Source organism: Talpa occidentalis, unplaced genomic scaffold (genome assembly GCF_014898055.3).
Source record: "Talpa occidentalis isolate TD23 unplaced genomic scaffold, MPIMG_talOcc4v2.1 talOcc4.10, whole genome shotgun sequence".
In the NCBI taxonomy this organism is placed as follows: Eukaryota; Metazoa; Chordata; class Mammalia; order Eulipotyphla; family Talpidae; genus Talpa; species Talpa occidentalis.
In genome coordinates this window covers 28,268,417-28,290,619 of record NW_023600993.1, presented here as the reverse complement: position 1 = coordinate 28,290,619, position 22,203 = coordinate 28,268,417, and the positions used below count along the sequence as shown (strand labels likewise).

The 22,203-nt window shown below is 51.6% G+C and overlaps 1 protein-coding gene across 2 annotated transcripts; it reads left to right on the top strand.

Moving 5' to 3' along the window:
• The first annotated feature begins 9,089 nt into the window (after nucleotides 1-9,089).
• CSRNP1 (cysteine and serine rich nuclear protein 1) lies at nucleotides 9,090-20,885 on the top strand. Of its 2 annotated transcripts, none has more exons than XM_037526683.2 (5): nucleotides 9,090-9,135; nucleotides 15,160-15,398; nucleotides 17,208-17,467; nucleotides 18,306-18,620; nucleotides 18,714-20,885. In XM_037526683.2, the coding sequence occupies exons 2-5, from the start codon at nucleotides 15,197-15,199 to the stop codon at nucleotides 19,692-19,694; spliced, it is 1,758 nt and encodes a 585-aa protein (XP_037382580.1). In that variant the 5' UTR covers nucleotides 9,090-9,135; nucleotides 15,160-15,196; the 3' UTR covers nucleotides 19,695-20,885. The 2 variants fall into 2 exon arrangements, with proteins under 2 accessions (XP_037382580.1, XP_054549196.1); XM_054693221.1 differs by lacking the exon at nucleotides 9,090-9,135 and adding an exon at nucleotides 13,264-13,791.
• Nucleotides 20,886-22,203: the final 1,318 nt, after the last annotated feature.

Genomic DNA, 22,203 nt, shown 5'->3' with positions numbered 1-22,203 from the left:
TTGGTCCGAAAATATTATGGACTCTCTAATAAAGTTGATAATATTAATAGATCAAAGGATAACTATGTAACATCTTAATGTTTAAAAGACATTTGATAAATATCCTGCATCTATTCCTGCTTAAAACAAACAAAATACCATAACAGAATAAGAAGAGACTGACAGTTTACTTAAGATGGTTTTATATATACATATGTATATGTTTTAAAAAGATATAAAGCCAGCATCATGCTTAAGAGTGAATGGGAATTACATCCCATCAAGGTCAAGAGCAAGGTGAGACTGGCCACCATCATCACAATCATTTAACATGATGGATCAAACCAATGTAATTAGACAAAAAAGAGAAACAGGATGCAAATATTGGAAAGAGGAGGCAAAATTATGTGTACATGATGTGACTGAAAAATGTACAACCGGGCCTTCCTGGTGGCACAAGGGGTTAAGCACTGCACTATGAAGCAATCTGCAGCCTCTATAGCACAAGTTCGATCCCTGGCCAGCCAGGGAGAAACCCACATGGTGAGGCAGACTTCTCCTGTCTCGCCCGCTGCTCCCCTCAGCAGTGTATTGCAGTCAGTCTGCCTGTTCTGTCCCCCACTCTGTCTCTGGTGAATCCTCTCACCCCCTGCATCTCTGGCCTGTACCCCAGCTCTTGCATATATAAATAAATAAATCTTTAAAAAAAAAAGAAAAAGAAAAATGCACAACCACTAAAGACAGGGAGAGAATTCAGGATGATGGCAATTTCCAAGGTTAATATACAAAACCCAGTCACTTCCTGTACATTGAAAAATAAACAACGGCACAGAACACATAACAAAGAAATTGCTGCTACAATGGCAATCAAAAAGATAAAATACTCAGGAAAAAAAGAAGAGACATAGAAGGGCCTTTCTGAAAATAATAGTAAGGTCATGCAGGGATCTTTCTACACCGTACTTCTGAATAGAAAGACAATATTATAAAAATATCAGTGCTCAATTAAACTATTAATTCAAAATGATTCTAATTAAAATACCCACGTTTATATTTTGTTTATCAGAAGGGGAACTTGCCAAAAAATTATATGAAATTCAGGGCCTCCCTGGTGGCACAAGGGGTTAAGCACCGCACTATGAAGCAATCCACAGCCTCTGCAGCACAAGTCTGATCCCTGGCCAGCCAGAGAGAAACCCTCCTGGCACAGCAGACCTCTCCTGACTCACCCACTGCTCCCCTCAGCAGTGTATTTCGGTCAGTCTGCCTGTTCTGTTCCCCATTCTGTCTCTGGTGAATCCTCTCACCCCCAACATCTCTGGCCTGTACCCCATCTCTTGTATACATAAATAAATTAAAAAATTATATGAAATTCAAATGGGGAAATAAATACAAGACAGAGCCTTTGTACTTAGCAAAGTATCCTGCACATTAATAGATGCAGAACAGGTAGATAGCAACTTTCGAACGAATGGATACAGACTATATATATTTACTTAGAGGTGAAGATTAGACAAAAACATATATAAAGAATTTAAAATGGCATGTTATTCTAGGCTCTTAATAAACTGAATTATTACAAAATGGTAAGATTTAGGATAGAGATCAGAAAAGACTTGTTAGAAGTTTCCTTTAAACTGACTTTGGTAAAACAGAAAGAATATAACTAATGAGTCTATTAATAAAGGTATAGGCATAGGACTAAGCATGGTAAACATATAAAAAGCCAAACTGACAGGCTAAGAGTATAAAAAGACTCTACAATCCAACATTTGCTAACCTAAGTTCCAAAAGACATTTATCACTGTAGACAAATAATAATGCTCATTTAAGGTGTACCATTATCAAGACAGAGCCTAAAGAAGAAAAGTGAGGAGATGGGGATAGATCCATCATGTGATGGATATTAAAAGTTGCACTTTGTAAAATAATTTGGTACCCAGAGATGAAACAGACAACTCAGTGAACCAGAACAGAAAGCCAGAAATGGACCCAATGTAGATGAGAATTAAATTTCTGCTTAAGTTGACATTTTATTTTTTATTTTTTTAAAGACTTTTTTTTTTTAAGATTTATTTTTATTTATTTATACAAGCACTGGGTACAGTCAGAAGCGCGGGAGGGTGAGAGAATTCACCAGAGCCAGAGCGGGGAGCAGAGCAGGCAGAAGGACCGAAGTACACTGCTGAGGGGAGCAGCTGGCGGCAGGAGAGGTCTGTGCGCCATGTGGGACCCTCCTCTGGTGGCCGGGGAGCAGCCGGGGATAGAACCGGTGCTGCAGAAGCTGCGGGTAGCTAAGTTGACATTTTAAATTAATAGATAAAGGTGATAGGTAAACTAGCTAACCACTAGGAAAAAAAATAAATTTAGAGCCCTATTACATTCCTTAAGTAACAATAAATTCCAAATGGATAAAGGATTTATATACTAAAAATAAAAGCACAATATTCTAGAGAAAAGTATCAGTGAATTTATTTATAATATTCTGCTGAGGGATGTTCATCCAAAACTCAGACTTGCTGAAGGTAAATACTTAAGAAATTTGACTGCATAAACATTCAAAACTTTGGTATGGTAAAACATACTATAAACCAAGGCAAAAAGCAAACCAAGAATAGGTGTGACATGTGTCCTTCAGCCTCAAAGACCTAAAATAACCCAATACAAAATCAGAATGTAAAAGAGCAGTTTAGAACGAAGTACAAATGGCTTATGAAAGTCTCAACTTCACTCATAATTAGAAAAATGCCAATTAAAACAGTAAGATTTCTTCTGTTTCTCTTATCAGATTGGCAGTGATAGCACCCTCTGCCAGGGATGGTGCTGGGAAACAGGCATGCTCAGACACTGAGCATTGGTTCAGGGTGAAATTTTGGTGCAACTTTGGGAAAAGCAATTTGGCAATATCTGTCAAAATCCTTTGACCTAGAACTCAACAGCTCAGATTTTTAATCCACACTCAAAAAGTCTCCCCGTTTAGATAAAATTGTTGAAGGAATGTGCTTCAAGACAGTCCCCTTTCCTAGGTGTTGCTTTCTAAGGCCTTGGTGCAGGGGATCTTAAACTTGAATGTGCATCATGATCCATTGGAGGACTTGTTAAAATACAAGTATTCTCTGGGGTCTCACTCCCAGTCTGGGGAGTACTCAAGAGTCTGCAGGTCTGACAGTGTCTGGGGCGATGCTGATGGTGCTGGCCTGAGAGTTTGTTGAGGGGACTAAGGTGGATGGAAGGGGCGGGTGGCTGGAGAGGTGAGTTCCATTGAGTGGTAAGTGATAGAAGCAGGACTCCCCAGAGGACCAGGGGACCAGGAGAGAGGAGGAGGTTGTTGGGAGTTGTCTAGACAAGAATGTTTGTATCTCTTAAGCAGACAGGACTCTAGTTCCTGTGTCCAGACTCACTAAAGTTTCCACCCCATGACCAAGGGTGGCTCAGAAATAGTCTACCACCTAGTCCCATGAATCCCCACCTACACACATGAATCTGCAGTCTTGGTTAGGGGCATAGTAGCAATGAACAGACAACATGGACTGAAAATCAGAGCTCCAGGGCACCCTGGACAGGAGAAAGCGGCCCCATTCCTCAGATAAGCCTTGGAAGTGGCACAAAGATTAGTATTCCTGCTGATTGATGTTAAAGTTTTCATGGGGACTTAGCTGCTTTGATCTGACTTTGAAAAATAATATCTTTTCAACAAATGGTGTTGAGAAAACTAGATATTCACATGCAAAAGAATGAAGTTGGACCCATAGTTGACACCATATAGAAAAATTCACTCTAAACGAATCAAAGACATAAATGTAAGAACTATATAAAATCTTTAGGTGCAAAGTAACAAAGTTCCTTGTATCTAAAAATCATGGTGCAGGGCCTCCCCGGTGGCGCAGTGGTTGAGCGCTGGGTTGCCAAGCTGCCCACAGCCTCTGCAGCGCCGGTTCGATCCCCGGCTGCTCCCCAGCCACCAGAGGAGGGTCCCACATGGCGCGCAGACCTCTCCTGCCGCCCGCTGCTCCCCTCAGCAGTGTACTTCATCAGTCTGCCTGCTCTGCTCCCCGCTCTGCCTCTGGTGAATTCTCTCACCCTCCCATGCTTCTGACTGTACCCAGTGCTTGTATAAATAAATAAATAAATAAATAAATAAATAAATAAATAAATAAATAAATAAATAAATCTTAAAAAATAAATAAATAAAAATCATGGTGGAGTCAAATTCTTACCCCTTAGGCTAATTTAGATGGAGAAACTTACAGCGCTGAACCTGATCTGTAAGCCGCAGGTATCTCTCACTGGTCAAGTTGTAGACTTACTGGTAGAAGGCAGAAAACAATTATAGCCCTTTCACAATTATGATGCTGACTGTTGTGACCTCCTCTCCCTCCTTCTGTCAAGGTAAAACTTAGAATGAAATGAACAAAACTTAAGTGTAGAACCTGGGTTCTTACATATAGATATACCTTTCCAACCACTGTCTAAATCAAGATTTAGAATACCTCCAGCACCCAGAAGACTGTCTTATAGCTCTTCCTAGACAATACTTCTAAAAGTAGTGTTCTCTATGATTATGTTTCATTTTAAAACTACATGTAAATACAGGGAATCATAGCTATGCTTCTTTTGTGCTTGGTGTCTTTTACTTATAATGTTTTTAAGATTTATTCCTGTCAACATATACGGCAGTAGTTTGTCCCTTTTCATTGCTGTGTAATAGTCCATTGTGTGATAAACCACAATTTGTTTTTCATACATCTATTGAAGATTTGGGCTGTTTCCAAATTTAGGCTGCTATTGTTAGGGGGAAATGATGTCCTGAGTTAATCCCATACAGGCTTTGTGGACCCCACCCCCACTCCAGACTAAAGCCATCAAGACATTGGGAAAGACAAATCCCATCACCACCAAGGGAGGGTGGCTGGGACCTGAGGGTGGAGTTGGGCAGCCAGGTTGAATATAAAAACCAAACACGTGGGCCTTGGGGTCTCTCTGGCTCGCGATCGATCGCCTCCTGGCTTCACGGCTCCTGGCTGGTGGCCAGCTCTCAGAGCGCCATTTTGGGATTCCTGATCAGCGGATCGGGTAGGACTCATTTAAAACTTTGTCTCCCATTTTTCTCCCTGAGCTGTACATTTCCTTATTTCCCCTTCCCTTGTAAATAAACCTTTTATTAACCTTTTGAGTGTGCCTGCAGTAGAGCATCGCTAAGTCCTTTTAAGCGCGCGGGTGAGGACCCACAGTCAGGCACCCCGTTTTGTATCGGGGTTGCTCTACAACACTATGAATAAATCTGCTTTAAAAATTGTGTCTTTTGGTGGACATAAGCTCATTTCTCTTGGGTACTTACTGAGAAATAGAATAACAAGATCATGGAGTTACCTGTATCTAGCCTTAGTAGGTACCAGCCAATTATTTTCTGAACTGATTGTATCAATTCACCTTCCATCAACAATGTTAAAGTCTTAATCTTGCCACATGAGGTAGTTAATCCTTTTAATTTTAGTCTTTCTGATGGGAATGCATCATTAATTTTTATTTTAAATACTGATTTAAAATATAATAACTTTTAATTTATGTAAAATGGGTGGTCTATGCTGCTGAATTTTTGAGAAATGTGTTGGGCTCTTCTAAATATTCAGATCCTCCCTGAGGGGGTGTGGGTGTATTTCTGCTTATGTATGTGCCCTAGGCACAGATGGATGCTGCTCCAGACCCCACCCTCCTTGCCTTGGAACAGACCCTTCATTTCCCCATGAACAGGAAGAGCTTAGTTGGGATCCCAGAGGGAGATGTTTCCCATCACCAGCAACATCTGGGGAACATATGGTGAGCCCATCCCAGGACAGGGAGATGCTTTTCTGGAGAAAATACGTCGTTTACTTGATTCATTTTATTCTTCTACATTTTCCCTTATCCTCTCCTTTTCTTCCTATCTCCCAAATTCCATCATCCATTGGACTCCCTGTTCTAAGTCCCCACTCCAGCCCTTGACAACTCTTCTCTGTCCTATCTGGTTTCCCCAACACACAGCCCAGTAGGATGCAAACCTAGGCAGTCCTAGGCAGACCTTCATTATTAACCTAGGCAGACCTTCATTATTAACTCTGGTGCTCGACGCTGCCCAGTTCCCAATCAGCTGACAGTGACTTCTGAAAATGACTTCAAGGAATGCTGAAGTTGGTAGAGAGTTGTGTGATCCAATGCTCCCATTTTATAAACTAGAAGACTGATGGAGAGAGAGACATACAGACAGGAACTCCACTTTAGGTCATAGAGCATACAGACCCCCTTTCTCCTGGGAACCTGGCCAGGGGATTAGAAGCAGGAGGAAGGAGGAGGCAATGTAAGAAAGGGATTCCTTGGAAACATTAAAATCAGCAACCAGCAGCCGCATAGAAAGCACAGCAGAATGTCTCAGGGGGGTAGCAATGGGTGGCCACCTGCTATCTCAGCCCTAAATGCTGAGTCACCTCTACCAACTGACACCCTAGTTCCGGGAGCCTTTAAATTCCCTCCTGAGCTGTGTCAACTAAACCCATGGTTTCAGTGTACCTGCTACAGGCTGATGACCCTTCCATCTCTGCTTCCAGCCGTGGTCTCTCCTGGAGCTCCATGGAGTTCCCCTGTATAAATTTATTAAATACATTTAATTTATTCACCAAGTTTTTCCTGGGCACTAATAGACACCCATCGCTCACAGACAAACTGTTGTAGAGTAACCCTGATACAAAACGGGGTGCCTGACTGTGGGTCCTCACCCGCGCGCTTAAAAGGACTTATCAATGCTCTACTGCAGGCACACGCGAAAGGTTAATAAAAGGTTTATTTACAAGGGAAGGGGAAATGAGGAAATGTACAGCTCTGGGAGAAAAGTGGGAGACAAAGTTTTAAATGAGTCCTACCCAATCCGCCGATCAGGAATCCCAAAATGGCGCTCTCAGAGTTGGCCGCGAGCCAGAGAGACCCCAAGGCCCACGTGCTTGGTTTTTATATCCAACTTGGCTGCCCAACTCCACCCTCAGGTCCCAGCCACCCTCCCTTTGGTGGTGATGGGATTTGTCTTTCCCAGTGTCCTGATGGCTTTAGTCTGGAGTGGGGGTGGGGTCCACAAAGCCTGTATGGGATTAACTCAGGACATCATTTCCCCCTAACAAAACCACACAACGTAAGTGGGGGTCAACTTAAGTTGGTGCCAGGCAGGTGCAGGCTGGAGATCAGCATCTCTGGAAGTCTGAACCAGGATGAACACCTCACACCTGGAGAACTGACTGCTGGTCAATAGGGCCTGAGTGCAGTTATCAGGGGTCAGGGAGTGGGTGCACAGAGGGAGGCTGGAAAAAACATAAGGAGACATAGAACCCAACACCTCATGCGTAAATTAAAACTATGTGCAGCCATACCGATGTCATACACACAGTGTACAAATAAAAAAAACATGTGCACACATTAAAAACATTAATATGGAGCAGCAGGAGAGGGAGTGGGGGATGAGAGCATGACAAGAGAGGGGTGAAGTTGCAACTATAAGCAAAGGACAGATTATTAGGGCTTCGTGTGCCCCAGGGGGATTAGGCTTCAAACTGTGGGTACTTGGAGGCCCCTGGGCTCTGTCCAGACACCCCCCCCACCAAGCTCCCCAGGTATACACACACACTCATGCCATACAGTAAGGACAGGGGCTGTAGCTCCCCCCAACCTACTCTCTCCTCTGTTCGTCCCTGGGAAGGATAAGGGCAAGCAGGCAGGCCCTACCTGGCCCTACCTGGCCCTCTACACGCGCACACAAGTAGCCAAAGAAGGGCCCTTACCATGTACCCCACCCTAGATCTCTGGGCCAACCAGGCAGGACAGGTCATCCCTCTACTACTACCCCCCACCTGGAAGAAGATAGAAAGGAATCCTAGTCACTGACCGCATTCAACTAGGACAGTCAGGGAAGAACCCAGAATGCAGCGGGAGCAGGGCTGGGCGGGGGAGGGTCTGGCTTCCATGAAGGCTCCCTGGAGGAGGCAGTGCAAGCTGAGCCTTTAAAGGTGATGGGATTCTGGTAAGCGCTGAGAGGGCTGAAAGGCATTCCAGGCCAGAGCCACGGCTGCAGCAAAGGTGAAGGCTGAAAAGCCCCAGGGACGCGTAGGTTGGGCCGGGCGGCCCTGACGAGGGGCAGGCGGGTGGGCTCGGGCGTCCGGACCCGCCGGGGGCCAGCACGCCTCGCCCCGGCCCAGCGATACTGGGTGAGCCGACCCCAGGCAGCCAAGGCCTTGGCGGGCACCTGGAAAGGCAGTGGGTCATTCTGAGTGGCGAGGGTCGAGCCGAGAAGTATCCGACTTTTGAATTTTTTCACCCTCTTTTCAGTGGAGGGGTGGGGCGGGGGCAGAGGGGCGCTGGGGGCTTGAACTCCCAGCTCGGGGCCTCTGCAGCGTCTCCGGCCCGCGGGCAGAGGTGAAGGTCAGGCGCGAGGATGCCCTCCTCTCCCGGGCCCTCCCCGCGCCCCCTCGCGTCGCCTGCCTGGGTAGTTTACTTTCCCGGCGGTCTGGGGGTGCGCGGGGAGGCGGCACGAGGGGGCGGCGGAGAGAATGTTCAGGGGGGATTATGGCAAACTGCCCGGGGCGGGCGGGGCGGGGTGCGTGCGCGTTGGGGGCCTCGGCTCGGCCGCCTTCTCCCCGGGGGGCTTCGCCGGCGCCCCGCGCCGCCCCGGGCCTCAGTCTACCCATCTGGCAACTGGGGCAGCGAGGCGCGGCGGGTCCCCCCGAGCCGCAGCCCGGCCGGCCGGTGCGTCGGCGGCTTGGCGCGGCCGGCGCGGCGCGCCGGGCGGGCGGCGGGGGCCCGCGGGCGGGGGGCCGGGTCAGAGTCCGGCGGAGGCCCCGCGGCCGCGGCTCCGGGCGGGCGAGGGGGAGGCGCCTCCGGGGCGGGGCCGGGCGGCCTGGCGGGAGGCCCGGCGTGCGTCAGCGCTGTGAGCCCCGGAGTTTTCCACTGACGAGGGGGGCGGAGCGGCGGGCGGGGCCGGGGCAGCCAGTCTCCCGCCGCCGCCGCCGGACGCGCAGAGCGAGGGGCAGCGGGGCCGACGGCTGCCCGGCCGAGCGCGCGCAGGGTCCGGTCGCGGCGTGGGGGCGGCCCCGGCAGGGACGCGGGTCGCGGCGGTGTCCCCGGCGAGCGCCAGGAGCTCAGGTGAGTGCCGCGGGGCGCCGGGCCCGGCCGCCCGGGACCCCGGGGAGGGGGCGTCCGCGCGGGTGGCCCCGGCCCCCCGGCCCCGGCCCCCGGCTCCCCGCGCGGGCGCCGGCTCGCGGGCAGCCCCGCCTGGCCCCGGTGCGCGCGCGGCCGCCGGACTCCCGGGCGGCGAGGTGACAGCCGCAGGCTCCCCGCTCCCCTCCCCCGCCCCGCCGCGGGTACCCCGGGAAGTGACAGCACCCCGAGCTCGCAGCGCCAGATCGCCGGGCGCTGGGTGCGCGCCGGGGGCGCGGGGATGGGGCGCGCGCCGCCTCGGCGGGTGAGTTTCCTTTTGACCCAATTGCCTGAGAACTTTTCAGAAGTTCCTCGCGTGGCCGGGGCAGGTGACCCGGGGCGTCCTCTCGCGGGCTCCCCCCGGGGCGGGTCGCCGGGCTGCGGCGCGTGCCCGGCGCCCCCGGCGAGCGGGGGTCAGGGAGGAGGGCGCCGAGGGCTGAGTGAGGCGCCGTGAGTCACGGACCCCGGGAGCGAGGGAGGGGGAGGATTGTGTCGTGCGCTCACCTGTTTGTCAGTCACCGTCACACGCGGAGGCCCCGCCGTGAGTCACGGCCGGCCCGGACCCCCCGCGGCAGGCGGCGGCGCTCCCACGCGCTGCTGCCTCCCCGGCGCGCGCGGCCCCCCGGGCCTCAGTTTCCCCTCCCCGGGGTCCCTTCCACCCGCGAGCGCCGAGATGCCCACCCCGCAGAAGCCGTTACGCTCTTAGTCATGCCTGCGCCCTGGCACCATTACGCACAGCCGGAGCCCACACTCCTGACACAGAGGGGCCCTCCCCGGCTCCGCTGCCCACCCGACACCTCCACGCGGATGGCTCACAGCCCTGGGGGAGCGGAGCTCTGCAGCGCTCCCCCAGATCTTTGACATCATTGCCCTCTTCCTCCACATCCAGAGGTCACCAAGTCCATCCCCCTTTCTCTTGTGCCCCAGTGCTGTCGTCTCGCACCCAACTCTGGCTGCCTGATCCGGCAGGTCACACCCCCCCAGTCCCTAGTGCTGAGCCATCTTTTAAAAATGCAAATCTGGTATTGTCCCTCCCTGCGAACACCCTTCTGTGGCTTCCTGTGGCCTCAGGCTAAATCCTGCGTGCGCGGAGCAGCCACTCCTGCTGCCCCCTGTCAGCCGGCCCCTCCTGCTCACCTCCAGCTCTCCCTCTCCAGGTCCCTCATCCTCGCTGTGCCCCCTCTGAAACTCTTCCTACACCCCTTCTTCGGAGACTCCTGTGCACCCCTCTTCCCCCCACCCCCTCCAGCTCAGTATTCAACAAGGCTCCTAACTCTGCACACTCTTCCCCCACCAAACAGGCAACTGCAAGGGCACAGCACTGGTGTTTGTCAGGCTCCCTGTATGTTCAAGTACCCGGCACAATGTTTATTGACATGCTATAGGACCTCAGTGAATATTTGTTGAGGGAATGAATGAAGGAATGAATGGGAGTGAAGGAGGCCTCCTAGGTGGAGGAAGCAGGCACTGCCAGGTGCAATTTCCCTTCTGCAGGAGCAATTGCTTCATGTCCTGGCAAACATTTGGCACCTTCCCAGTGCCAGGCCCTGGAGGCCCAAGGCTGAGGAACTGTCCCCTCCCCCAGGATCACTTTCAGAAAGATGGGTGGGGGAGGGGTGTGAGCCCAGGCTTCCTGTCTGCCCTCTCTGGGCTGCCCAGGCCATTTTCTAGCCCATCCCATTGGGGGAGGTGGGGGGGCGCTCAGAGGTGTCCTCCCCTGTTCCCAGGAAGTGGTAGCTCTTGAGGGCCTGGGATCATGTGACCCCAGGTGTTGGGGGGGAGCTGACCTCAGTTTGGCCAAGGCGTGGGGCTCTGAGGTTAAAGGACAAATTCTTCAAATTCCTGGAGGAGGTAGGAGGCAGCTGAAGGTACCCCCCTCCCCAATACCAGCTCTGCCCAGGGGCTGGGGCATTGGGACTGCTGAGGTTTGCACAGGAGTTGGTGGGACTTGTCAGAGACAAGTCTCCCCCCTTCCTTTGCCTCCCCACCCCCACCCCAAAGCTTTTGTTTGCCTGGTGTTCAGGGTGAAGTGACCTTTGCTGGATTCACACTGTGGCCTGAGTGTGTAGATAGTTGCAGTGAGTAGCGTGGAGCGGTGATCCGCCTGTGGGACTGTCAGCTCCTGTGTGTGGTAGCAGGAGGACAGCCTGATTCTCAGGGCCCAGGCAAATCCCGGAAGAAGCGTGGTTCTCTTTGATTCAGGGCCTGTCTCCAGGCTCCTTGGGGGTGTGGTATTTCTGTCTGAGCCAGCTCCTGAGAATTGCTTTTCCTTCCTCCAGGACCCTAGGAGGGGGCTGTGCTCACCCTGGGAACAGTGCCATGGCCAGGATCTTGATTCCTGGGTAGCTACTGAGGGTCCCCTCCCCCACCCTCTGACTCACTGTCTGACACTTTCCTTGGACTCCTTCACTATCTTTCATTCCTTTTTCTGACTTGGCCTCTCCTTGTCTCTGGCTGAGTCTTTTTGTCTCATCTTCTGCCTCTGTCTCACTCAGACTCTGGATTCCCAGGTGGGATAGTGGAGTATGAGATCCAGGGGCATTTATCTAACTTCCCCGCACCCCAGGAGTCTCAGGGAGGAAATCATTTGTCACTTCATCCCAGATCTGCAGATCGTGCTAGGGTTTCATCACTAGACCCTGCAGCCTGACTGTAGCTTCCCTAAGGCCTTTTTCCCTGTTTACTGCCTCAGAGCTTACCACCCCCTCACCTGACCTTCCCGTTCTCTAGATACTCCCAAGGCAGAGCCTGGGTGTCTGGCTTGAACTTGCTTCTTGACATCTCTCTCCATTTGTTTGTTCTTGGGATAGGGAGCCTCCTGAGATGCCCACATTGGCAACCTGAACTTCGCTCACCTGCTCAGGGATACCACCTTCTGGATACCATTCTTACTCGAACCTTCTGGCACAGCAGGAGAGTGGGCATGTGTCCCTCCCTCCTCCCCCCTCCCCCTTTTAACTGTGATAAGTCGAGGCTTGAGGCTGTTACAGGGTGGAGGATTTTGAGATCAAGGACTGTGATGAACTCCCAATGCTGATGAGAGCCCAGAGTCAGTGAGCGAAGTAGAGGGTGTTCAGGCAGCCCCTTAGGACTTTTAAAGGGAGGTGAGACTGGGTTCCAGCTTGTCCAAGCTGGAGGTGAGCAGGTCACGGCCATCAGGTGAATTGCAAGTTCAGCAGGTGTATATAGAAGGGCCTGGGGAGTCTTAGAAGATAAGTCTGGAAGGGAGGGGAGGCAGCAGCCAGGCCTGCTTCTAGTGAAATTCTGGACTTGATTGTAAGGGTGGGCTCCCCTAAGGGGAGCTGCAGAGTGATTCTTAGAATGGCGGAGTCAGGTAGATATTTGATTTAATAAGGTCATTCTGTCTAAAGAATGGGTGGGGGGAACAGAGATAGGGGACCTGTCCGGATCAAGGGTCCATTTCATCCCTTCCTCCCCCAAGATCCCTCATGACTGTCCCCAGTGCCTGCTCCCCACTCCTATTCTGACTTGCATCTTCACTGGACTTGCCTTTTCTTAACTTCATTCATGTGTATTCTTGTGCCTGGCTTCTAACATTCAGCATGCTGTCAGTGAGATTCATCTGTGCTGTGTGTGTCTGGGAGCTCATTCAGGAGGCACTTGACACTGTCCTAAGAACTTGACATGTATTGATTCATGTATCCCTACCCAGCCTATGAGCTTTTAAGACTAAGAATTGGAGGTACAGAGAGGTGAAGGAACCTTTCCAGGGTCACCCAGCCAATTAGTAACCAAGCCAGGGTTCAGTTTCCACAGTCTTGTTCTAAAGTCGAGACTCTTAAATTGATGCTGTGGTGAACTTTGTGCTCTGCTGAATCTGTCCCTGGCCCCATGTGGATAAGCGAGCCAATGTGTACTCCAGGACTGGGTGACTGAGATGGATGGAGAGAGGGGGAGGAAGGAGCTGAGGATGACTGCAGGTTTCTGGCTTGAATAACTGGGTGGGTGGCAGTGCTGTTACTAAGATAGGGAACACAGGAAGAGGAACAGATGGCATGGGTGGGGGTGGGGGGGCAGAGACAGGGGTTTCAATCGGGGCCTGCACAGTTTTGTTTCTAAGGGACAGCCAGGCAGAACTCCAGTTTGGTTTTGGGGTGGTCTCAGGCTTGGATGTGTAATTAGGGAGGCACTCAGCCTCCTATAGATGCATCTAGAATTTGGAAAAGGATGGGGTCTCCCAGCTGGACTTGATGGGGACAAGATGGATGGGTGTGGTTTGTGCATGTGTGAGTCCTGAGTGTCTGCTCTGCAGGATTGTATGTGTGTCTGCTAGGCTCTGGGCTGTGAGTTCTCTCATCTCCAGGGAGATCCTGCAGGTCAGCTGGGAACCGGGTTGTTTTTACTTGTGGTTTGACCCTGGGAAGGGGGGAGGGTGCCTAGCCTGAAAAACTACCCACTGAGAAGCCCCCGGAAACACCTGTGCCTTCTCTTCCCCCTGGCCCAGTGGAGGACTGACGAGGGAGGGGGGACTCTCTTGCTTCTCTTGGGACTGCCTGGGAGAAGAGGCTGTTGCTGGCATGAATTTTATCGAGCTAGCAGGTGGACAGCTAGCAGGTTGACAGCGCACGCTCCAGAATCCAGGTACTTCCAGGGAGGCTTGGCCAAAAGAGGGGTAGAGGAGTTTAGAAAGGACACCTTGAGCAGAGGAGATTGACAGCCTTCTAGTTGGTTTTTCCTGTTCTCTCTCATTTCCTGTGATGGCAGTGGGGGAGGGGTTCCCCAGCACTGGGGCCACTGCATCGTTTCCCCTTCTTCCTGGTGACCTTCTGGGGGCCCAGCCTGACCTGACGGCCACAGGACGCACTGCAGAGACAAGGTAGCTGAGCTCAGTCCTTAGGCCTGAGTCCTTCGGGGATTCCCAAGCAGTGGAAGGGGCTGTTACTGCCAAGGCATTTAGGGGAAGGAGGCCGAAGTCCCTTTCACTTAGATGAGGCCATCCAGGCTGAGAGAAGTCTCTGGTCTCACTGTTGCAGAGAGGACTGAGACTCTCCCAGGGGAGAGACAGCGTTGTGTCCTAGGGTGCTCCAAGTTACAGCCAGGACAGTTTCACTAGAAAGGGTTTTTTTTTGTTTTGCTTTGTTTTATTTTTAAAGGGGTCAGTCAGTTTCTTGGTCAATCAGTTTCTTGGTTTCACTGGAAGATTTTTATTTTTTTTAAAGGGGAAAAAATAATTTCCATGGGAAGTAAATTCAGACAAAAATGGTAAGAGACTGGAGTGATCAGCAAGATGTAGATGGATTTTTAAGATTAGACAGGGATGTTAAAGAGACGCAGAGCCTAGGTGCTCCTGGCTGCTGTCCCACAGTCAGGCCTGGAGGCAGGGGACTTCTGCAGGCGGGGGTTTCTGAGGGAAAGTTTCCAGCAGCTCCACTGGGAGAGGAGGGGCTCAGGAAAGTCCAGCGTCTGGGAAGGGGGCCGGTGTCAAAGCCCATTTCCCAGAGCCCCCCAGTCAGCCTAGCCCGCGGCGAGGGCCCCCAATGGTGTGTGCGGGGTGGCTTGTCTGTGGGTGTGTGGGGGCAGGAGGACGGCGACTAGGAAGCAGAGCCGCTGTGCAGGGCTGTGCAGGCTGTACAGACGGCCTCGCGCACAAAGGCACACAGATGCGAGCCGTGTGAATCACCCAGCCAGTGAGTCAGCCCCCAGGATTCCTGTCGGGGAATAAGATAGTCCAGGGAGGTCTGTCAGTCCATCTGCTGGTCTGGTGTGTGTGTGGGGATGGGTTGTGGGAGGTAGGGGACGGTGCCTGGCAGTGTGCTAGGAAGGCTTTGGGGAGAGGTGGTGGGAGTCTTGTGAGCACCGGGAGGAGGGTCTGGACCTCAGAGCTGTGTCTTGTGCAAAGAAGCCTCCTAGGGATGAGCCCTCCTGCACAGGTTGCTGGGCTGGGTGGGGTGGGGAGGGAAACTGGGAGAGATGATGACCTGACTGAGAGCTTTCTCCTTCCCATTCCAGGCTCTCTGCCTAGACCCCAGAGTACCCCTACACCACCATGACTGGCCTGCTGAAGAGGAAGTTTGACCAGCTGGATGATGACTCTTCCTCGCTTTGCTCATCTTCTTCCTCTGGCCACCACTCTCGCTGTTGCTCCCCAAGTTCTTCAGTCTCCCCAGCCTGGGACTTTGATGAGGAGGGTGCCTGGGATCAGACACCCCTGCCTTCCCGCAAGCTCTGTGGTCCCCAGACTTTCACCCGTGAGTATTCCCTCCCCTGGGAATACTCCCTCACCCCATTCCCTTCTTCCTTCCTGAAGATGAAATTGGGAGGCCCTGACAAGGGGACCCCCATAGCCCATGTCTGCACAGCTTTAGTTCCCTACTAGGCTCCCCCTTGTCTGCTTCCCATAATAATGTAGCTGCTTCCCTGAGGCACTCGCACTGACTGGACGACATTCCCCTTGGCCTCGGGACTCCTCTCTCAGAAGTCATGTTCAGGATGGGGCTCCCCAGAGTGGAGCTCCTTCCCGCTTGGCCACTCCCTTCTGTTCTAGTTTCATTTCTCCAACTTGTATCTTACCAGTTGAACTTCTAGAGTTCCACAGCCCACACTTGTCCACTGTGGGGCCTGTCAGGCTGGTGCCTCCTGTCAAAATGCTGTTTGGCTCTATCTGAATATAGCGAAAGATTTTTTTTCCCCATTTATGTTTCAAACTTGGTAATTCTGATTCCAAACCCCTAGAGCAGGGTTTTTCAGCTTCATTTTCTATTATGTCTCCTTCAACCCCAAAGAACCTTCTTAGACAGTTTTTTACAGAATCACCCGTCCCCATGAGGTTTTAATACCACAGATATGATACTCTTTGTTTATGTATTGCATGCATATCTGTGTGTTATACATTAAAAATATATAATACACATTATACATTTAGTTTATGACTAATCTATCATGGGTTAATTCTGCAAATACAGGGATGGCTTAATATTATAAGTCCATTTTTATAATTTACCAAATGACTACATCGGAAGAAGAAACACAAAAAGCCACTGAAGGTGCTGGAAGAATATTTGATAAAATGTAGTGTTCTTCTAGATCATACCTTTGGTAAGAGAGGAATAAGCAAACTCTACCTGGAATAATAAAAAGTTTGTCTCAACCCAAATGGCTGGCATTATGATTAATGAGTTAACATTGGAAGCAGTTCCACTAAGTCAGGAGCAAGGTGAAGATGCTGTCTGTCACCACTGTTAGTTAACATTGTACAGGAAGTGCCAGCCAATTGAGGTAGCAAAGAGAATAAAAATTAAGTGTGTTAGATTGGGACAGGTGAAAGTTGCCATTGTTTGCAGATGGTTGACTACCGGATAAATTCAAGAATATAAACAGAAAATCTTTTAGAAGGGAATTTCCTTAGGTAGCAGGCCAGAAAATTAATATACTAAGTTGAAATATGTAAAATTACCAAAATGTCACTATTTTACAGTAGTTTCTTGGGTTCAACCTAAGGTTAAAAGCAATAATAGATATATATCTCAAATATACTGTTACCTAACTCATTAATCAGTACACAATCAATAGTTTTTAAAGGAAAGGCCTTCTAAGCCTGTTGCAAAATGCAAAAGCTATAAAGGAAAAGATCAGTTTATTTTGATTACATAAACCTTAGAAATTATTTTATAAAATGCCATGAACCAAAAAAGACTTCAATATTTACACAGATAGGTTAGACAGATGATTCTCTCATATAGAAAGAGTTACCTACAAATCAAATTTTTTTTAATGTACAAAGGACCTATAAATGGCTAATAAAAGATAAGATATTTAATCTTACAAGTGATCATTGGGACTGGTAAATAAGTAACAAGCCAATGTTGACGTAGGTGTAGTATTCAGTTTCACCAGCTCCAATCCCAGGCAACCCAGTTCCCAAATTCAGATCCATTTTTCTCTTCAGGGTGGGAGGGTAGAGATGGAGAACTGTGAAGAGACAGTTCACATCATCTTCCTGTAGGGTTTTGCTGTACCTCACAGAGAATCAATTAATGCCTTCCCTGTCTGCCTTCCAGCCCCATCCATCCTGAAACAGGCTCCCCGGAAGCGCCCAGGCCGAGTAGCCTTCGATGGCATCACCGTCTTCTACTTTCCTCGGTGCCAAGGCTTCACCAGCGTGCCCAGCCGTGGCGGCTGCACTCTGGGGATGGCCTCTCGCCACAGTGCCTGCCGCCGCTTCTCCTTGGCTGAGTTTACACAGGAGCAAGCCCAGGCACGGTACGAGAAGCTCCGCCTACGCTTGAAGGAGGAGAAGCTAGAGATGCTTCAGTGGAAGGTAGGAAACCCCTCTCCATGGCCCACAAGTTCAAGAAGCTGCTGAAACCTTAGCCTTAAGGGAGTAAGGCAGCTGGGTGGGTTCTGATCTGCCCTTATGATTTTGGGGAGAGAGGCCCGCGGGGCAGTGATTGGCTTAATCAGGGTCTGTTGCCTGGATCATCTACCTAGTAGGGCACGAAAGGGCTCGTGTTTGCTGTAGTCCTGGGGCCACAGTGCCAGAGTTTGTGACTTCACTGGGGAGGGGGTGCATGGAGTTGATGTGATATTAGGGTCCGTGTAGCTATCTGCCTGCTGGATGGAGTTTGTTCAGAAACTGGGGAATGACAGGGATAGGAAATCTCCTTGAAAATGCCCTGAGGGCCTCCCCGCTGGTGCAGCAGTTGAGCGCTGGGTTGCGAAGCTGCCCGCGGCCACTGTGGCGCCAGTTCGATCCCCGGCTGCTCCCCGGCCACCAGAGGAGGGTCCCACATGGCGCACAGACCTCTCCTGCCGCCCGCTGCTCCCCTCAGCAGTGTACTTCGGTCCTTCTGCCTGCTCTGCTCCCCGCTCTGGCTCTGGTGAATTCTCTCACCCTCCCGCGCTTCTGACTGTACCCAGTGCATGTATAAACAAAACAAACAAACAAGCAAATAAATAAATAAATAAAACATGCCTCTATTAAAAAAAAAAAAAAGAAAAGAAAAGAAAATGCCCTGAGGACAGTGCTCCTGGCTGTTCCTTTCTCTGTGGTATCCACCATGCCCCCAGCCCAGAGTAAGCTTATGAGGGAGTGTTTGTCAAGTGACTGCTGGCTGTGAAGGTGCTGCTCACATCCATCCTCTCTCCTGTGCATGCAGCTTGCAGACAGCAGGACACCAGAGACAGAAGCCGGACAGCCACTTACAGTGGATGCCATTGATGATGCTTCTGTGGAGGAAGACTTGGCTATGGCTGTGGCCAGTGGCCGGTTGGAGGAGATGAACTTCCTACAGCCCTATCCAGCACGGCAGAGGCGGGCTCTGCTGCGGGCTGCGGGTGTGCGGAGGATCGACCGAGAGGAGAAGCGGGAGTTGCAGGCTCTGCGCCAGTCCCGGGAGGATTGTGGGTGTCGCTGTGATAGAGTCTGTGACCCTGAGACCTGCAGCTGCAGCCTGGCAGGCATCAAGTGCCAGGTATGGTGCGGGACCCGGCTAGGAAGGGAAACCTGAACTCGGGTTTCTCTGGGCTCCACAGGATCCTCACTCATGCCTCCTCTTTCTTTGCAGATGGATCACACAGCATTCCCCTGTGGTTGCTGCAAGGAGGGTTGTGAGAACCCCAAGGGCCGTGTAGAGTTTAATCAGGTACGCGTTCAGACCCATTTCCTCCACACACTCACCCGCCTGCGGCTGGAGCAGGGGGCAGAGAGCTGTGGGGAGCTGGAGGACCCTGTCCAGGATGGGCCACCCAGCCCTGGGGCCCAGGTCGTGGCTCCTCCTTTCTCGCTGGCCAAGCCACCTGTGAGCAGTGAGCTGGGAGACAGCAGCAGTAGCAGCGACATGACCGACTCTTCCACAGCATCAGGCACTAGCGAGGCCCCGGACGATCCTGCACACCCTACCCTGCCTGGCCCTGGCTTCCAGCCCAGCATGGATGACGACAGCCTGGCACGGATCCTGAGTTTCAGTGACTCTGACCTGGGTGGGGAGGAGGAGGAGGAGGAGGAAAGGGGTGTGGGGAGCCTCGACAACCTCAGTTGCTTCTACCCAGCTGACATCTTTGGTACTGGCGACCCTAATGGCCTAGCTAGCTGGACTCACAGCTATTCCAGCTCTAGCCTCACATCAGGTATCCTGGATGAAAATGCCAACCTGGATGCCAGCTGCTTCCTAAATGGTGGCTTTGAAGGGTTAGAGGGCAGCCTCCCTGGCATCTCAGTGCCACCGAGCACGGACGGTGGCCAGAGCAGCTCAGTGGACCTCAGCCTATCTTCCTGCGACTCCTTTGAGCTGTTCCAGGCCCTGCCAGACTATAGTCTGGGGCCTCACTACACCTTCCAGAAGGTGTCTGACAGTCTGGACAGCCTTGAGGCACCCTACTGTCCCTTGCTTGCCTTCTCTCCACCTGGGGATACCAGCACTTGCTTCCTGGAGTCCATTGTGGGCCTGTCTGAGCCAGCCGCTGCTGAGGCCTTGGCTCCCTTTGTGGACAGCCAGTTGTTTGAGGACACTGCCCCAGCATCTCTGATAGAAGCTGTGCCTGTGTGAGGACTGGGGTGCCTTTTCCTGGCCCCAGGAGCCCTGTTGCTGCTTTGTTGTCATTTAGGGGCTCCCTGAGGTCTGTATGTAACAGTCTCCCGTTGGCTGACTCACCAGTGTGGGCACTGCGGGTTTTCATGCAACACTTTGGAATGATTTTATTTATTTTTGTAACATTCTGTGCTAAAGAGAGGGTAGGGAAGGGGTTTCCCCTTTCACATACCTCTTGCTCCTACCCCCATGCCCAGTCTTTTCTACTTCCATGGCACCTGCCAGGGATGGGGGAAGGTGGCTTTTCTGGAGCTTTGCAGACTTACTCATTCAGTCTCGTGCGATGCTCCTAGCCCGAGATGGTGAGACGGGCTGAAATCAGTCACATTGTATGGCTTTTCCCGCCACCCTGAGCCATAGACCCATGGGTGGCTGAATCCTCTGGACTGTGAAGACTAATTTATTTCCATAATTTATTTGGAGACTAAGCAGCTTAGGTTTCTCCCCTCTGGCTGGTGGGCAGTGCTGGGGTCAGGGTGGGTCATGAACTTTGTGTCAAATGGGCCTTCTAGTCCCACAGCTCTGCCTTGCCAGGGCTTTGGTGTGTGTAGACCAGGTGTGGATTCAAGCCCTATGGCCTACTGTGTCTGCTGCCTGAATCCAGATGGCTGAGCAGGCAGGGACTGGTCCTGGACAGCATCTGGGCAGGGGGAGGGGTTGGGCTGTCCATCTGTGACCAAAATTCTCTTCTGCCCCATGCGACCCCCTTTACTTCCTGTCCTCTGCCCCATCCCCATTCCTGAAAGGCCAAAACCCTTTATTTTGGGTCCATAAGTGTAGGAGGGGGGAGCAGGAGGCCCAGAGAGGGCAAGGGGCTTGCCTCAGGGTCCATAGCATGCCCCTGATACTATCTCAGGGCTTTCTGGGCACTGCACTCCAGCCTGGGCCACCTGCCCATACCTTCAGGCCAGTTGGCCTGGAGTGAGGGGTAATTCCTATGGCTTTTAAGCCCTTCATTTGCAGAAGCTGAATTTTGTATCATAATTTCTATATTGTTCCTGAGTGTTAGAAGAACTATAATTTATTCATTTTTCTCTGTGTCTGTGCCAAGAAGCCCAGGCTCTGGGCTTGGCTCATGCCCAGGAGGCCTTCCCAGCCTGTGTGCTTGTGGGAACACCTTGTACCTGAGCTTACAGGTACCAATAAAGAGGCTATATTTTTAATAGTGTGGTCTGTGTTTGTGGGATGGGGAGCATGGGTATACCCCTCAGGAGATGGTGGGGGGGGGGAGAGGAAGTCAGGCCCTGCAGGCTGTTGGAACACAGGCTGTGTTGGGGGTAGGAGTGGGGGACTCAACACACTGGCGCTCCCTCCAGGTAGGCCAGTCAACTGGGAGATGGGAAGCCAGCTGGGCAGATGGAGCAGTATTTCCTCTGGATGAAAACCCTTTTCTTTTCAGCGGGTCAGGTAGGTGGGGATGGGGAGCATTTGTAGGTAGTTTTTTGAGACAGGGCTGTCTGCTAGGGAGGGGTGAGGGCAGGCACACTCCTTCCCACTCTCTGAGCTGAGGCTTGGCTCTGAAGGTAAAGTCAACCCCCTAGGTGTGGGCAGTAGGATGTGGCCGATGGAGGCCTAGTGTGGGGCTGGGTACCTGCAGTCCCTGCGGCTTGAGCACCACACCGGAAGCTGCAGAGCCTCATCCATCAGTACCAGCCAGACCTGTCTGACCTGTCCCGGCAGGCCAGAGCACCAGGCCACACCCTGCCCTAGGGAGCCCCTGTCTGGGGGTCTGATGAGGAAGGCCGACCTCCCCCTTAGGAAAAATAACGATTCGCACAAGTAGCCAAAAAAAAGAAGGGTGTCCTCTTGCTGCCCTGATTTCATCTCCAGGCTTCCTGGTTAGAGCATAGCTGCAGAGTGCTGGGTTCGAAATGAGCTCTTCCGTCTGGTAAGGTGACTTAAATTACTTCTGCTCCCTTGTCTTGGGTCTCAGTACTGTGCAGCCCCCAGCAGCTCCATCATCCTGCAGGCTCCTCCCCATGGCTGGACTATGGCCCCATCTAGGGCCACAGGGTCACTTGTTGGCTTTTTTTTTTTTTTTTTTTTTTAATAAATGAAGGGCCTCCCCTGTTGGCACAGGCAGCGCAGCTTCCTGTCTCGCCTGCTGCTCCCCTCAGCACTGTGTTTCGTCAGTCTGCCTGTTCTGTTCCCCACTCTGTCTCTGGTGAATCCTCTCACCCTCCCGTGGATCTGGCCTGTACCCCGGTTCTTGTATAAATAAATAAATCTTAAAAAAAAAAAAGATAAAGATAAATGAAGACAAAGTAGGGGCCTCACTGGTGGCACAAGGGGTTAAGACGCAACCTATGGAGCTATCTGCAGCTAGGGAGCTACCTGCATGGTGCAACAGACCTCTCCTTTCTCGCCCGCTGCTCCTCTCAGCAGTGTGTTTCAGTCAATCTGCCTGTTCTGCTCTCCACTCTGTCTCTGGTGAATTCTCTCACCCCCCACACCTCTGGCCTGTACC